The sequence below is a fragment of the Pelobates fuscus genome, chromosome 1, assembly GCF_036172605.1.
Source record: "Pelobates fuscus isolate aPelFus1 chromosome 1, aPelFus1.pri, whole genome shotgun sequence".
Lineage (NCBI taxonomy): Eukaryota > Metazoa > Chordata > Amphibia > Anura > Pelobatidae > Pelobates > Pelobates fuscus.
The window spans coordinates 108,332,846-108,350,825 of NC_086317.1; the positions used below are offsets into that span (position 1 = coordinate 108,332,846).

The 17,980-nt window shown below is 40.6% G+C and overlaps 1 protein-coding gene across 2 annotated transcripts in view; it reads left to right on the forward strand.

The window, feature by feature from the left end:
• Positions 1-8,442: 8,442 nt before the first annotated feature.
• PNPLA4 (patatin like phospholipase domain containing 4) overlaps positions 8,443-17,980 on the forward strand; it is a 55,761-nt gene continuing 46,223 nt past the window's right edge. The window contains exons 1-4 of one of the 2 annotated variants that reach the window (XM_063444279.1): positions 8,443-8,544; positions 10,652-10,837; positions 13,908-14,002; positions 14,260-14,395. In XM_063444279.1, the coding sequence (XP_063300349.1) occupies positions 10,658-10,837; positions 13,908-14,002; positions 14,260-14,395 (411 nt within the window). In that variant the 5' untranslated portion in view covers positions 8,443-8,544; positions 10,652-10,657. The other variant, XM_063444280.1, reaches the window with a different exon arrangement.

Consider the following 17,980-nt stretch of genomic DNA (forward strand, 5'->3'; position numbering starts at 1 on the left):
TGTATGCATAAAACAGCTTGAAAACACTTCCGGGTTTTGTCCGTCCCGATCACATGATCACTTCTGGGACCGCCTCTCCAGTGACGTCTGTGTGATGTGTTTCACCGCCTACCCAGGCTTCTTCTGGTCAGAAGACACACTGACTCATGCAGACACACACACACTGGCCAATGCAGACACACACACTGACCCACACAGACACACCCTGACCCATACAGACACACACATAGAGGCACACACTGACCCATGCACACAGACACACATACAGACACACTGACCCATACAGACACACACTGACCCATGCACACACACACATACAGACACACACTGACCCATACAGACACACACTGACTCATGCGCAAACACACACACACATACAGACACAAACTGACCCATACAGACACTCTGACCCATGCAGACACACACTGACCCATGCACACACGTGCCCATGCACACACACACACACATACACACACACCGACCCAAACAGAGTGACATACACAAACACAAATTCTTTGAAACACACATTGTGATGTCCCATTGACCCTCTTACCTTTATTGTATGTATAACTTTGCTTTTCGTGTGTTCTTGGCAGCTTCACTGCGTCTGGCTGCCTTCACTCTGCCTCAGCTCTGCCCCTGCTATCCCCTCACCCACTTGTCCCCACATACACAGCAAGGGGTGGGAGCGAAACATTAAAGCGCCCTTGCGCTTCTGCGGCAAGGGGAGTTTTTGTGGGTGGCCTGACTGAGCGGGCTGAGGTGGATGCTGCCAGACCGGTGTTATACAAGTTGCTATTCAGCAGCCGTTTAAGTGCTCCCTAGCGCTCTAACATGGCCGGCAACATAATTTGTATAATTACTTAATCATAGATGGGTGGCCAAAGAAGCAGAGCAGTGAAGCCACTGCTGGCGCCCCCACTTAAGCAGCGCCCTAGGTGACCGCCAGGGCCGGCGCTACCAGCCGGTTACTATTTGTAGCGTGGCCGAGCGCAGCCCAGAGATTCCCGCCCGCGGAGCCCAGCCTCAGCCCGCCCACCTCCTACACTGGTGTCTGCCGCAGGCTGTGTGGAGGGGGCGGGGATATGAACGATGTGACGAGAGCAATCTCGCCACATTGCATTGGAGAAGCCTGGCTGCCCGCCTGCTGCCTTTGGACTATGGCCCTGGGAGATTGGGCCCTTTAAAAACAGTATTCGGCCATACCAGAGTGTATGTCACTCATTCTGGCCCTTTAAATACAGTGGGGTCATTTGGTACTTGCCCTGTGTGAGCTGTGGTAACCCAGATATCTATGCCATGGAGCCTATTCGTGTGATTAAAGACTTTGGCTCTATGGCGATTAAACTGTATTCGGTTGGTCTGAGTGCCATTCACCTAATAATGTGCACTCAGACCTGAGCTATCTGGGGATATGTGAAATGTCTGTGTGTTATGTGTAAAATGTGACTTTATGTATTTTAAAGAGTTTTATGTTGTTTTGCAACCATGTGGTTAATGGAGTCTGCCTCTAGTCCTGGATAATTGGATTACTTCTCCAATTATCTCCAGGGCAGAAGGGATGAAACCAGGATGCATTGTGGGGATGTTTTTTTGCCATGCTGCCAGGGGTTTTAAAAGATACTTTACTAACTTTTGAACCCCTGGTCTGATTCATGCCAATTTTTATTATGTTGTTCCCCTGAATGGATTGATTGTGGATATGGATATGGATTATGCCAGCACCTCAGACCACTGCTTGACCCTCAACACGGAGCCTTGTCTCGTTCTTGGGGGGATTCACTGTATGCTGTTGGAGATCGATTGCTAGGAGTGTAAGCTGATGTCTGCTTTTCCTGTTCGTCTGCTAGCAGCTATTCGTGAGGTTCCAGTTTGAAGTGCTATTTTGTATCCAGTTCTGGAGTTTGGTGTTCTGAAGTAGCTGTGCCTGTCTCTCAGAAAGGGGCATATCGCCTAAACGGATTTTAACCCCTTGTCTGCTGAAACGGTCCGTTACAATTGGTGGCAAGCGGCGGGATCGTTCCTACAGCCAGAAGGACAGCTACAGGAAACACCATTTCTTTGGATTTACAAGTGGGGGCAACGCATGTCCCAGTACAGCGACTCTAAAAGCAACAGAATGGAACCAGCAGTGTTATACGAGGAGGAGGACCTGGATCGCCGGGATGCATTAAGGAAAAGCATCTGGTACCAGGCCCTGGATGTACAATACCAGCGGGGTGAGAGTCTCCCCAGTGAAGAGCAGCGGTTGCAGAAGCAAGTGGCCCTGCGAATGCCCTTCCTGGGAGAGCAGCCCCTGGAGGAATGGGTGAAGGAATTGGAGCTCCGAGTATGGCAGGAGATTTGGCTGGAAGATGCCTACCAGGCACTCTGGTGGTATATGGCACAGTATATACCCTGGACAGCCGAGCATGACAAACCAGAGGGAGAGGAGTTTGATGGTCCTGGCTTGTTATGGGAGTCCTTTGCAGAGACGGACTTCGGGAGCCCTGCGCAGACCAGACTTTAGGATATTTTCTACACAAGGGAGGCTAGGCATGACTGGGATGACCCCCATGAGGTAGGGCAAGACCTGCTTCACCTAGCAACCATGGAGTGGGAACTGGAGCAGGACTACCGAGATCTCTTCCACTCCATTGGGAAGGCTCAGCAGGACAGTAAAGTGACAGACCCAGATCCAGACCCATTCCGCTGGGAAGATATTGTGGAGATTTACTGGGAAGAACCCCAGGTGGCCGGTAGAGATGGGACCGAGGTCTCTCCACTGGTCCTGCAGGGAATTGGGAGCCCAGTCTCCATTCCCCAGCGGCAGGATGAGTTACAGGGGGCAGAGGTAGTTGGTCCTACCCCCCAACAGCAGAGTGATATGCTGGGAAGGCAGTGTGAAGTGCAGGGAGAGGAGAGCAGCGTCCTCCCTCCCCAGCGGCAGGCTGAGTTACAGGGGGCAGAGGTAGTTGGTCCTACCCCCCAGCAGCAGCGTGATTTTTTGGGAATAGAGAGCCCAGTCTCCTTTCCCCAGCGGCAGAGTATCCAGCAGGGAATAGAGAGCCCAGTCTCCTTTCCCCAGCAGCAGGACACTGTATTGGGAGAAGAGACAGTCGGTCTCGCTCCACAGAGGATGGAAGTATGTATGGGAGAGGAGCTTGCTACCACCTCTCCCCAGCGGTGGATCATTGATGAGCAGGGAATAGAGAGCCCAGTCTCCTTTCCCCAGCGGCAGAGTGTCCAGCAGGGAATAGAGAGCTCAGTCTCCTTTCCCCAGCAGCAGGACACTGTATTGGGAGGAGAGACAGTCGGTCTCCCTCCACAAAGGCGGAAAGTATGTATGGGAGAGGAGCTTGCTACCACCTCTCCCCAGCGGTGGATCCGTAATGTGCAGGGAATAGAGAGCCCAGTCTCCTTTCCCCAGCGGCAGAGTGTTCTATTGGGAGAGGAGCCTGTTACCCCCTCTCCCCAGCGGCAGCTTAAGGTACCAGGGGGAGACTGTAAGCCCCCCACCGGTGCAGATGGGACCGTGGTCTCTGCACTAACCACACAGGGGGTAGGGATGGTCGGTCCTGCCCCCCCACGACAGGGCTGTTTAGCCAAAGGGGAGACAGTCGGTCTCCAGCAGCAGAGCTGTGTAACTAAAGGGGAGACAGTCGGTCTCCAGCAGCAGAGCAGTGCAGCTAAAGGGGAGACAGTTGGTCTCCAGCAACCAGGCTTCAACCAGACTACTCCCGTGGTAGTGCTGGCATCAGGGCAGAGTACCGCTGTTCTCTGCCCACTCAGCAACCCACCAAGGCAGCCTACCAGTCCCCCACACAGCCATGGTGAGGCACCTGGACATGGACAAATTTCTCCTCTACCCAGGTGTAGTAACCAGTTATTGTGGGTGGGCTGTACTGCTGTTTCTGTTTTGTGGGTGGGCTGCTGGACTAACAAGGGCACTGACCGGCAGGAGGTCAGATACCCTGTTAGTCTGTTTGGAAAAGGGGAGAGATGTGACGAGAGCAATCTCGCCACATTGCATTGGAGAAGCCTGGCTGCCCGCCTGCTGCCTTTGGACTATGGCCCTGGGAGATTGGGCCCTTTAAAAACAGTATTCGGCCATACCAGAGTGTATGTCACTCATTCTGGCCCTTTAAATACAGTGGGGTCATTTGGTACTTGCCCTGTGTGAGCTGTGGTAACCCAGATAGCTATGCCATGGAGCCTATTCGTGTGATTAAAGACTTTGGCTCTATGGCGATTAAACTGTATTCGGTTGGTCTGAGTGCAATTCACCTAATAATGTGCACTCAGACCTGAGCTATCTGGGGATATGTGAAATGTCTGTGTGTTATGTGTAAAATGTGACTTTATGTATTTTAAAGAGTTTTATGTTGTTTTGCAACCATGTGGTTAATGGAGTCTGCCTCTAGTCCTGGATAATTGGATTACTTCTCCAATTATCTCCAGGGCAGAAGGGATGAAACCAGGATGCATTGTGGGGATGTTTTTTGCCATGCTGCCAGGGGTTTTAAAAGATACTTTACTAACTTTTGAACCCCTGGTCTGATTCATGCCAATTTTTAATATGTTGTTCCCCTGAATGGATTGATTGTGGATATGGATTTGATGGATGTGATGGATGTGATGTATGGTTTTAGAGTTATGAAAGTTGGGTAAAAAGTATGTTTTAACTGTATGTATAATGGGATTATGTGTCACACTAAGGGGAGGGGATGTGTGGGTTGCACCCGTGATACTATTGGTCATTTTATGCCTCCCCCTGGGTGTGGCCTGTATGTGTTCACTTGTAATAAAAACCAGGCTGGGTGTGCCAGCACCTCAGACCACTGCTTGACCCTCAACACGGAGCCTTGTCTCGTTCTTGGGGGGATTCACTGTATGCTGTTGGAGATCGATTGCTAGGAGTGTAAGCTGATGTCTGCTTTTCCTGTTCGTCTGCTAGCAGCTATTTGTGAGGTTCCAGTTTGAAGTGCTATTTTGTATCCAGTTCTGGAGTTTGGTGTTCTGCAGTAGCTGTGCCTGTCTCTCAGAAAGGGGCATATCGCCTAAACGGATTTTAACCCCTTGTCTGCTGAAACGGTCCGTTACAAACGACATCATATCCCTGCTCCCTGTGTAACACACAGCGCAGCTGGCGCCCAGTGATGGGGCTGGGCTGCAGGACGGGACTCCACAGAGCCAGAGAGCATGCACCCCAGGGATCAGATTGAACTGATGTAAGTATGTAATTATGTATGTCTGTCTGTATGTCTATGTATGTCTGTCTCTGTATGTATGTCTCTGGATGTATGTATGTCTGTCTCTGTATGTCTGTCTGTATGTCTATCTCTGCATGTCTGTCTGTATGTGTATGTATGTATGTATGTCTCTGTATGTCTGTCTCTGTATGTATGTATGTATGTCTCTGTATGTATGTATGTATGTATGCCTGTATGTCTATGTATGTATGTCTCTGTATTTATGTCTGTCTGTATGTATCTGTATGTATGTATGCCTATCTCTGTATGTATGTCTGTCTCTGTATGTATGTATGTCTGTCTATGTATGTATGGATGTCTGTCTCTGTATGTCTCTGTATGTATGTATGTCTCTGTATGTATGTATGTATGTATGTCTCTGTGTTATGTCTGTCTGTCTGTATGTCTCTGTATGTCTCTGTATGTATGTATGTCACTGTATGTATGTATGTCTCTGTATCCATGTATGTATCTATCTGTATGCATGCATGTATGTATGTATATTTGTCTCTGAATGTCTGTATATATGTCTCTGTATGCATGTGTGTAACTGTGTGCCTTTATGTCTCTGTATGTATGTGTCTGTGTGTCTCTGTATGCATGTTTCTGTGTGTATGTATGTATGTGTCTGTATGACGGTTTGCCTCTGTATGTATGTGTGTATGTATGTATGTATGTTTGTATGGGTCTGTATGCCTGTATGTATTGTATGTATGTTCCTGTATGCCTGTATGTACATATGTATGTGTATGTATGCCTGTATGTCTTTGTATGTATGTTTCTGTATGCCTGTATGTCTCTGTATGCCTGTATATATGTATGTGTGTGTATGGCGGTATGTCTCTGTATGCATGCATGTCTTTGTATGCCTCTATGTATGTATGCCTGCATGCCTGTATGTTTCTGTATGTCTGTATGTCTCTGTATGTATGTGCCTGTATGTCTTTGTATGTATGTTTCTGTATGTCTTTGTATGTATGTTTCTGTATGCCTGTATGTGTCTGTATGACGGTATGCCTCTGTATGTATGCATGTCTTTATAAGTCTTCATGTGTCTGTATGCATGTATGTCTTTGCCTGTATGTCTCTGTGTCTGTATGTCTCTGTATGATTATTTCTGTGTTTGTATGACAGTGTACCTGTATGACTTTGACTGTGTGACTAAAAAATGATGGCTGTGGCTTGGGAGGAAATACACACGGGTGAAGATGCATTTTTTTAATTCTTTTTTAAAGGAGGGTAAGGGTACCAAAATGCATCTTCGCCTGTGTAACTAAAAATCCTAGCACCGGCCCTGGCGACCGCCTAATTGGCCTACAGGAAGCGTCGACCCTGACTCTAATATTACTTTCTTCCGGTGCTGGTCACAGAAATGTTACATTTGTGCGGACCTGTTGGGTCCAGCAGCCTGAGTACTATGTCATAGCACCTCGCGTGCCATATTTGTATGTGTGCGATAGGCTGATGACCCCTATTATTTAGAGAACATGGCAGACTGTTGCAGGTTACAGTGGATATAGTGATTATAAATAAATTAGCAACAGCTAGTCAGATAGTAAAATACAATTTATCAAGTAGTTTTAAAACCAAAAGTGTATAATACCAAATACTGTCTTCATTGCAGATTTATTAACAGACTAGACAAAGGAATATAGATTATACATTAAAGGGACACTATAGTCACCAGAACTACTACAGCTTAATGTAGTGGTTCTGTTGTCTACAGCTTGTCCCTGCAGGTTCTATATAAATTGCTGTATAGTAACATCTCTAGGTGCAGTCACTCAGACGGCCACTAGAGGAGCTTCCTATTCAGTGTTGCAATGTGTGTAGCACTTACGTTCAGCTACAGAATTCTCTCTATAGAGATGGAATGAGTCAATGCCTTTCTATGATGAGATGGTGCTTGGCACAGAATACAGTTTTGTTGTGCATGCGCAATAGTCTCCCTCTGCTTTCCTGTGGGAAAGCATTGGATTGGCTGAGACTGCCAACACTGATGATCTCAGTCATGGAGGGGAGCGGAGGCGAGGGAAGAAACTACCACGGCAATGAAGAAAAGATAAGTAAAAATAACTTTTTTTACTCCATTCTGAGGAGGCCGTGGGACCTAAACAGGTACTCAAGCACTATAGTATTAGGAATACATGTTTGTATTCGTAATATTATAGTGTTCCTTTAAATAGTGAATTGAATCTAATTGTAAAGTTTAGATTCAAATATACACACTGTATGTAGCTAAGTGGGATGATTGTCCCAACTGACCCAGCTATTTTCATCTACATTTTACATCACTTTTCACTTCACTCCAATTAATTGTTTATTGAATAAACAGAGAAAAACACCCACTGCATATTTTTTCTCTTTTTAGTACAGGAACACTCAAGACTCCATATCCACTGCAGTGGCTGTAGTAGTTATGGTGCATGGAGTGTTACTTTAATGCAGGAATTTTTTTTTATTTTTTTTTTTACATTTTCTATTTCATTTGCAATTCACTACAATTTGTAGTCTAGTTAATAAATTAACACCACGTTTTAGTTAACTAAGAATACAAAAAAAAAACTATGACTATAGCTGAGTTGGACTTTTTCCAAAGCAACATATTTATGGCAACATTTTGCAATCCAGTTGCAGTTCAATACGTGAGAATATAAAATGCTGTTTAGTGAATAAGCCCCAAAGACACAAACCCACAGAAACACGATCAATGTACACACATACATATATTTGGTGTTTTGTTAGGGCAGTGTGACACATACACATAAAAACATTAGCAGGATCTATAATGATGAATCTTGCTTTGTATTACAGTGGTATGATTTAATGTCATCATAGAAGTAACACGGATCGATGTAAATAATACATGAGTGTAAGAGACTCCACTGAATAGCAAGCAGTGACATGGATTTGCTAGCAATGAAAAAAACGACTGGTATGATCTGTCACAATACAGCCATGAATTATAGATCACTGGGGGAAAGTGAATAGACAACTGCGTACTCTGGGAAGATTTTATGCTGGCTGCGGACTAAAGGATTTGCAGTACATGTGTGAGACAATAAAAATAGGAAAGAGGGAAAGAACAACTGTAGTGGTAAATTTAGCTCGAAATGTAATGCTAACAGGCAGCTTTTCTGAAGAGAGAGACAAAAATACCATGACAACATGACTTATCAAATAAGGCATGGAGAATGCATCATCAGTCACCATTGGCTGTTGTTACGTTCCTTGTTATTGGCTGGTGGCCTAGGAAGGAAAACAGCTTGAATAGAGAATAACCCTTCCTGGTTTCTATGGCAAGCGAAAAAAGGTCAGAATGCTGGCATTGCAAATGTTTACTGTGCAGTTCCATTTTGAGCTGCAGCTTTGCATTGTACAGCATGCTTGTTTGTGAGCTGGCAATGCTGAAGGGGGTGTAGAATGTGTGTGGCTGAAGGCATGTTAGAGAAGGGAGATCAATAGTTAAATTGTAGGAATAAACTCCTTATAGATTCTGCTTGACGGTACAGTATTTTATGGACCCTTATTTGCAATCTGTATTTTAAAATGTTTCACACCCGTCCACCCACCCATTCATCCACATATAATCCGTGTTTTTCTTGTATTTAAAAGTGTTGGATCATATCAGCTTCCATATAATTACAGCTCAGATTCCATGTAGTATAAATGATTCATTCCATCTTCTGTGGCCAGTGTGACTCACATCATGCTCAGCCGTAGTTGGAATTATTCTAGCATATTTTATTTCAGATATAAGGTAAAGAACCATTAAATTGGGTAATAGTACCAACCCCTGGATTTGGGGCAAATGTAACGTCCCCAGGACGTTCTTGAAAACCAGATTAGTCTTAATGTACCTTTCCTGGTTAAATACTTTATTATTATTATTATTATTATTATTATTATTATTATTAATAAAGGAACACTGTAGGAACTGTTACCACTTTAACTGATTGAAGTTGATATAATTCTTGAGTCAGTGGGCACTGGATCCCACATCGATACTAAACATTTACTCACTCCCAACTCTTATACTGTAATACTGGTAGTAGGTGCCTGTTGAACCCCACTAAGAAGTGAAACCATTAGCAATCGGTTTGACTACTTACATCAGGTTGGTACATCATTTCTGGTACTATAACCACTAAAGCACAAGTAAGGTGAAACAAGCAAATACACTAAAAAGAGTGAATTTACATAATTTGTATTACAAAATGGTATACACGGAGGCTATAAGAATGCACTCTTTTATTATTAGTAATAATAAAAATGCTGACAGATTTCCTAAATATTTAGGTGTATATTATTATTTTAATTTGTACTTTCTGCTATATGGGGAAACGTTACTTTGATGGCCTCAATTTTAGTATTTTTGGATAAACATTTAAAATAATTGAATATGTTGAGAAATATCTTAATATTCTGAAATTAGTTTGATATATTGATATTTTTTTTTAGATATGATATATTTTTAGATATTTTAATATTTTGAAAAAATAATTTTAAAAGTGTATTCAAATATACTAAATCACTTGAAAAGCTTATCCAGAAATATTAAACCGAGGCCCATGTTTTACAAGTTGATGTTTCCCACAGCTTCTCATATTGTTTTTTTTTTTTTTTCAAACATAATGTAGCCTCAGTGAGGCTACAAGGCTACATTATGTAGCATAATGTAGCCTTGTAGCCTCAGTTTGCAGTGAATTCCATCTGTATTGAAGTTTCAAAGATAATTAACTCATTAAACAAACACTCTCATGACCATAACCAATGCACTATATAGGTCAGGCCTAGGAAACCTTCATCACTGCAGATGTTTTGGACTACACCTCCCATAATGCTTTGCCAGCATTATGTGTGTAAGAGCATTATGGGGGAGGTAGTCCACAACATCTGGAGTGCTGTAGGTTGCCTATCCCTGGCATAGGTGATGTGCTGCACACACGAAAAAATGAAATACTGTGGTAGAGGTCAGCAAACCCCAAAACAAAAGCTATAAACAGAGATCCACAGACATCACTCTGTATCTCCGAAATGGCAATGTTTTTTGCAGGACCTAAACGGCAGGGCCACTGGACCACTATAGCGGTACTTTTAAAAAAATGCAAAAAGCATATTCTAATGAAGTCTTTATCTTTAAATCTTTAATACATTTTCACATTTCACTGTTTAGTAAATCTTCCCTGTGACTTTCAGCTGCACCGTGCGGCAAATTTATAGCTAAAATAATGAAAAGCAATATATGTATATATGACAGTCTTATAGGATCCAAAGCTAACTTTTAACCAACATAAATGGTTTATTTAAGATCAATCTTTAATAAAAATCAATTTGTCTTTACCCTTTCATAAATGTAAAGAAACATTTATCTTCCTGGTGAATGTGTTTGAATTTTAATCGAATGTAATTTTTTTTAGCACAAAATGAAGCACCTAAACTTGTCTTTTGCTGCCTGTGGCTTTCTGGGAATATACCACTTGGGGGCAGCAACAGCTCTGCTAAAACATGGACAAAGACTGCTCAAAACTGTCAAGTTCTTTGCCGGGGCTTCTGCAGGATCCCTTGTTGCTACCCTTCTGTTAACAGCTCCAGAAAAATTAAAGGTAATTAAAAGTGTAATCGGAAAGCTAAAAGAGATTTCATATTGTGTATGGAGTGGGCCGATAATCTTTAGATAAGGATTATCACACTTCCAAGGGTCTTATCAGCTATAGTGATATCTTAGTTGGTCTTGTCTTTTTACAAAGTATAATATATTATAAAAACAGATTATGCAAACTATTACTATATAAAAATAACATATATATAGTATGATTTATATGGCACAAATATCTGATTAGTGATCACAATTTTAACCAGTTTATACAACATTTAAAGGGACACTGCAGGCACCAAAGCAACTTCATCTAAATAAATTAAGCTGTTATATTGCCTGGGGGCACTCCTACCTTAAGGGGTTAAACCGCTCGAAATGTTGCCTCTAGCGGCAAACTCCACTCCTTCCCTGGAGGCATCCAACTTTGAATTTTCAGATTCAGGAAGCGCTGATTGACTCAGAGTATTCAGCTGACTCTCTCAGCCAATCAGTGACTCCCCATTCACTAAACTGGCCTTGAAAGAAACATACCTTTCTAAAGCCAGTTTAGTGAATGGGGAGTCATTGTTTGGCTGAGAGTATCAGCTGACTGCTTGTTGTTTTGGTACCTGGAGTGTTCGTTTAAGCGGACATTCCAAGCACCATAACTACGACGTGGAGAAAGAGCCTTTGAACACTCCTGTTTGTATGAAACTGTTTTCAATTGGTCTAACTAACACCTAGGCTTTCCAGGTACAATATAAATTACATGAAGTATTTTGAACAGGACAGGATCCCCAACTCTTTTGTACCAGTGCACACTTAAGCATTCTTGTTTTTCTATTTTATTAGCATCAGGTTATAAATGTCACATTAACCATCCAAATGATGCTGTTGTGATGCCTTGTGGAATGTCATGATCATTTATGTTTAAGGGACAGTGTGCACACATATGCATTCTGCACAAGTGCTCAGTTTGAAGGAGACTTTAAAATCAACTTCATGCCAAGAAATCTTTATGCTGTTGCCAGAAATAATGTCTGACATTATGGCTGTCATTATAGTAAGACCAATATTAAACAATGAAAACCATTGATTTAAACCTATTCTCCAACTTATCATTAGCGATAGCATTAAACTATGAACTACCATTTACAAGCATGAATCCCTTTATACTATTTCTGATAGCAGTATCACCAACTGCATGGCCTAGCAGTCATTGGAGACCAGGTGGCAGCCTGCTGGGGACCAAGTATATCTGCTAAACAGTGGATAAACCATTAAACATCTGGCTATAAATTATTATGTTCACACACATATAAATAAATATGAGAATACGAGAAAAACAAATGGAAAAATTGCACATATTTTCAAATGTTGAAAACTATTAATTTGAGATTGGGCTCGTGTGTTTATTTTATCTCTGTGTTCTGACCAGCCAAGGGTCCTAAGTTTTCAAAAATGGCTGAGTTGGTGTCTTGAAAGCTACCTGTGATTATCTCTGTAGTGGTTAGAACATACGTTTTTATAGATTTAACCTGTTCAGGTTACAAGTGTTAACTATGGAACACCAGCTTTTGGGCAGGCTTTTTAAAGTCAGCTTTACTAAGGGATCTGTTAAATAGATTATATAACTTAAGGTAAGGTATTACTTAAACTATAGCACTCTCGGCCGTCCCCAACCCTTGCACCCCACCTCCCATCATGGAAAGGGTTAAAAAAACATTTGTTTACTCACTCTATTTAAGCGCCGATCTCCCTTGGCGCTGGGTCGTTGCTCTGCATCTTCCGATGTCATTAGGCCCTCCCTATAGGAAATCTTTGCTTCAATGCTTTCCTATTAGGATTTTACTAAAGCTGGATGTGCTCATGCAGAGCATAAGGATGTCCAGCGTCAGTTAGGCTACTAAAAGCTGCTTAGTCACCACTAAGTGCCTCTAATGAATGTCTGATTGACAGCCACTAGAGGCAGTCTCTAAAACTGAAATGAGTTACATTGCAGGACTAAGAGGGACAGGGACACTGCAACCAGACCACTTCAATGAGCTAAAGTGGTCTGGGTGCCTATTGTGTCACTTTGGGCAGAGCTGCCAGCCGATTTGGATAAATCCTCGTTCCATAAGTGCCACTTGTTTGGCAAAACAAAATCATCTGTCATTAGATAGAGCCACGGGACAAGCAATTAGATCTAATAAATACTTTTAGCTACAAAGCTGCAGAAAAATGTGACATCATGATTTAAAATATACATTAAAAAAATCGGGTTTCTTAATTGTAAAATGTTCTCTCATTCAGTGTGTCTTGGTCTAAAAAGTACCACTGACACATAGTATATACAGTACATTCCTAAATTTTTGATGACAAAGAAACTTGATCTAGTGTAGTTCGAATGGGTAAATTATTTCCAAGTAATGGATTTCTGTATAACATTCAAATATGTGATGAGTTTCTTATAATAACAAGTTATTGTGTCATGAAAGGACAGAATCATTATTGTCCCTTCTTTAAATTTAGACTCAGTCTATGTATGATGAGGTTTATACCAGGAACTTTATGTTATATCTGTAATTCAGTTTGTTTTTTTTGCAGCTGAATTATGGTGAGAACATTTCTGACAATTTGACTGTTGGATTCAGGATATTAAATGAGATCACTTTTTTTGTAATATGTTCACAATAGGTGAAATAAATATATTTTTCTATTTTTTACCCATTTCTCAACCGGAATTTGAAATGCAGTAGCTTTGTGTAGATTTTCTACAGGTGCATGGAAAATTTGTAGACCAACATATTTTAAGAGACATACCAAATATGTCCGAATGTATGACATTATTATTACTAGTTTTGTTGTCATTCTTTTTGCATGAACTAAAAATGTGTAGACCAACATATTTGTCACTTATTTGTCATTATTGTCATTCTTTTTGCATGAACTAAAAATTTGTAGACCAACATATTTTAAGAGACATACCAAATATGTCCGAATGTATGATATTATTATTACTAGTATTATTGTCATTCTTTTTGCATGAACTAAGTTACATTAACACATACTACATTTTATCTGTGTAGATCGTTAATGTTTTTTTGCTATTTTAGGAAAGCAAGGATTTTGTCTACGAATTTTCAGAAGACGTTAGAAAGCAAACCCTCGGAGCGGTTACACCTAGATATGATTTTATGGAGCACTTAAGGTACACGTTTCACTGCAGTTGAAACCATTGCAAGCAAGACAAAGATACATATTCAAGTGGGAATCTACAATTATATGTAAACTTTGGAGACGATCCTTACGTGTACAAAAATGAAATAAAAATAAAATCCTTATAGACTTAAACATACCATAAGATTGTCTGCCTTAAAAAGTAGTAGGATTCACATCACTTCTTAAAATATTTATTGTGTGTTGAATAATTCAATTTGAATAATGTGTATCATTTCTTTGCCATAGGGGAGGCATAGAATCTATTCTTCCTTGTAATGCTCACGAGATAGCTGAAAACCAGCTCTACATATCCATCACGAACACCAAGAGCAGAGAAAATCTCTTAGTTTCACATTTTGCCTCCAGAGAGGATCTCATTAAGGTAACAATGTTGCCGTTCGATTTGGCAAATGGAAATATAGAGTGTGCTTTTAATTTAAAGAGCTTGAGGTGATAGTCTTATGAGTGATCCACCCGCTAAAATGTCTGCATTTCTTAATTTCGTTGTCTTGGGGTGTGTTGCACATTTTATGTTTTTAAAAAGTGTTGGTCCCTTTGGAAATTAATATTTGGGCTTAACAATAAAAAATGTAAAAAAATACATTGGAGACAAACCTAATTTGCTTATATGTAAGTAAAAGGGTTATAAGTGAAAAGTGCATTCCACCTTGGAAAGCTAGAATGCAAATGCTAACACCCACCATTGAACAGTTATTATTATAAAAATGACAGTAAGATATTTGCTGTTGAACACAGTGAGATTTCAGATGCATTTACCTTCTACCATGTATATTGTGAATTTTCCATTAGTTCAATATAGTTTTAAAACCACCACTATCCCATTTTTACAGGGACATCAGAAAAATTTAAAATTAAAGAAAATAATGTGCAACTTTCTCACCTTAACAACAGTTGTATATATGACTAATTAGAAAGGAACATTCTTAGCACTAGAACAATTACAGCTTAATGTAGTGGTTTTGGTGCAAAGAAACTGTCCCTGTAGATTATGCACTGTAAGCACCATCTTTTCTGTGAAAAGGCAGTGCTTGTATTGTTTCCTAAGGGCAGCCATTAGAGCTGGTCATGCAATCTTCTCTTACATTGGATAATGCTACTTCCAATTGGTGCCATGCAAACCAGTAGAACACAAAACCTTCTAGACACTTGGCTGGGAAGTCATCATTGTTAAAGATAAAAATGGGCATTGGATAGGATATTTCCTTACATAACAAGAATCCTCATTAGACCCCTTAAGGAGCTTCAGAAACACAAGGGAATAATGACGGATTTTTTTTGTCATGTGTCCTTAAGGGTTTTTAAGAGAGAGTGCGTAAAGGATAGATGAGTGTACCAATTCAAAGCAACTTGAGCCTATGGATGTCAAAAGGTTTGTATGCAATTCTTTACCCGCGGGTGGGATAATTATCAGTCTAGATCAGGCTAGTGGATCAGGCTATTCACTAGATCAATATCTTGCATATGATATAAACAAACAAAGAACAAAAAGTTTAGATTGCATTGCTGTATGTACATGGGACCATACCGTGGTCTAATACACTCAGACAATCATTATCATTGATCACGTGAGTGTGAGTATTTCACTTTGGTGAAGAATGGATATTATGGATGACAGACCTATGATTACTAAAGTTTACTGAGCCTATTTTCAAGGTGCAAGGTGCTATAACCATAAAAGGAACAGCATCATATGGGCTATAGGCTTACATAGGGGAATCTTTTAATTTATGGCAAATATCGAATGGTGAGACTGTAAACAGGATAGCTATTTCAAACAATCAGTTCTCAGATGAACAATCGAGCTACTAAGTAGACATGCATATGTGGCATCATAATGGTTTGCTTGTTTCTGTCTGCTGACCAGGCAAAGTTAAGATGTATGTAAGAGAGTTGAAGGTAATCAAGGAATGAAAGTCTTCTCATTCAGTGGAAATCGTTTAGATTACATTAAGCACTGTCTACCAAGAATTGTATTTTAAAAAAGTTGCCCTCACAATAAATTTGTTTTTCAGTTATCCTGAAAAATCTGGCAAAAGGTCTGTTTTCATAGCATTAGAAACATAACAATTTACCAGTAGGAAAGAGATTTAAATGATCTGACTTCATCATTCTGATTTTTTTGAACCAAAGAATGTCATCCATTAATTTCAGGTGACTGGACAGCTTTAAAAGCAAAGTTCATATATTCCTGTTTATAAAATGATGCAAAAAGAAACTCATATACATACTTGCACTGTTGGAATCTAGTTATCGTTACTACCCTTAATGCATGTTGCCGCCAGGTTTATTTTCCTTACTCGCTGCTCCTCTCTCATCTCACTTCTGTCAGTATTTACCCTAGCTCTTCGTATATAATTTAGGATTGGTATTTTCAAAAGCCCAGTTATCACCAACAAAACTGTGCACGACAGATGATATTAGTGAAGTACAACCAATCGTCCCACTCTGCAAACTAACCCACTTTCAAGGCTGTCTTTTAGGCCTTTGCACTGGCTATCAATGTTATAGGATATCCTACCCACATCAGAAAACATTTCTCCAATTTTGAAAGGAACACTTTAACCCCTTAAGGACTGAGCCAAATGTTCAAAATAAAACGTAAAAACAAAACTTGGAATTTGACTATATGTCTGTTCAACCGTTATTCACCTCTTTCATAAGAAATAGAACTTTAATTTAACATAAAATATTTTGCTATGAAACATAATTTAATATGAATAAAATAATAAATGTGATAAATTAAGAAATGTTATTTTTTTAGTTCTGCATGACACATTAACTGTGAATGTCATAATACTGTTAGCTTTTACTGCAAAAAAATACACATGTTTGTATTCAGAGATGTCTCATGTGTAAAACAGTACCCCTATGTACAGGTTTTATGGTGTTTTGGGAAGTTACAGGGTCAAATATAGCATGTTAAATTTTTCATTTTTTTCACATTAAAATTCGCCAGATTGGTTACGTTGCCTTTAAGACCATATGGTAGCCCAGGAATGAGAATTACCCCATGATGGCATATCACTTGCAATAGTAGACAACCCAAGGTATTGCAAATGGGGTATGTCAGTTTTTTTTTAGTAGCCACTTAGTCACAAACACTGGCCAAAGTTAGCGTTCATATTTGTTTGTGTGTGAAAAATGCAAAAAACTAATTTGAACAGCAATTTTGGCCAGTGTTTGTGACTAGGTGGCTACTAAAAAGACTGGACATAACCCATTTGCAAGTTTGTCTACTTTTGCAAATGGTATGCGAGCATGGGGGTAGTTCTCATTCCTGGGCTACCATAAAGTCTCAAAGGCAACGTAACCAATCTGTATTTGTAATTAATAAAATGACTTAAATATGTAAAAAAAAAAATATTACATAATATATATACGTAGAATAAAAAAAAATAATATATATATATATATATATATATATATATAAAAATATATGAAACAAGGGGGGGGTTGGCTGCACTCACCTGAACATGCATAAATGGGGGTGCTGCTGGGGGCCAAATTATACAATACACAAGATCCAGCGCACTCACCTATCCACTAAACAGCAACTTCAATGTTGAAAGATTTTATTTGTTTTTTTAAAAACACCTAATCTAGGCAACAATAATGGGTGTTTAGTTACATTATATGATCATACATTGCATAAGCCTGCCACAACATCCATGTACCTCATCTTTCAACATTGAAGTTGCTGTTCCGTTCATGTGATCATGAGGTCCTCACAAGGACCTCGCGATCACATGGCCTAGGAGGGCCGGATCAGACGCAGAGGGACTGTCTGGGATGCTAGGCAAGTCCCCCCATCGCGATCGTTGGCGGGGGATCGCCAGTGAGCAGGTCGTACTAGGCCGCCCACCGGTGTTTAGAGCCGGGTCCCCAAGGACGGCATAGCACGCACGCCATCCTTAAGATGTTATTGTAATGAATACAAACACTATAT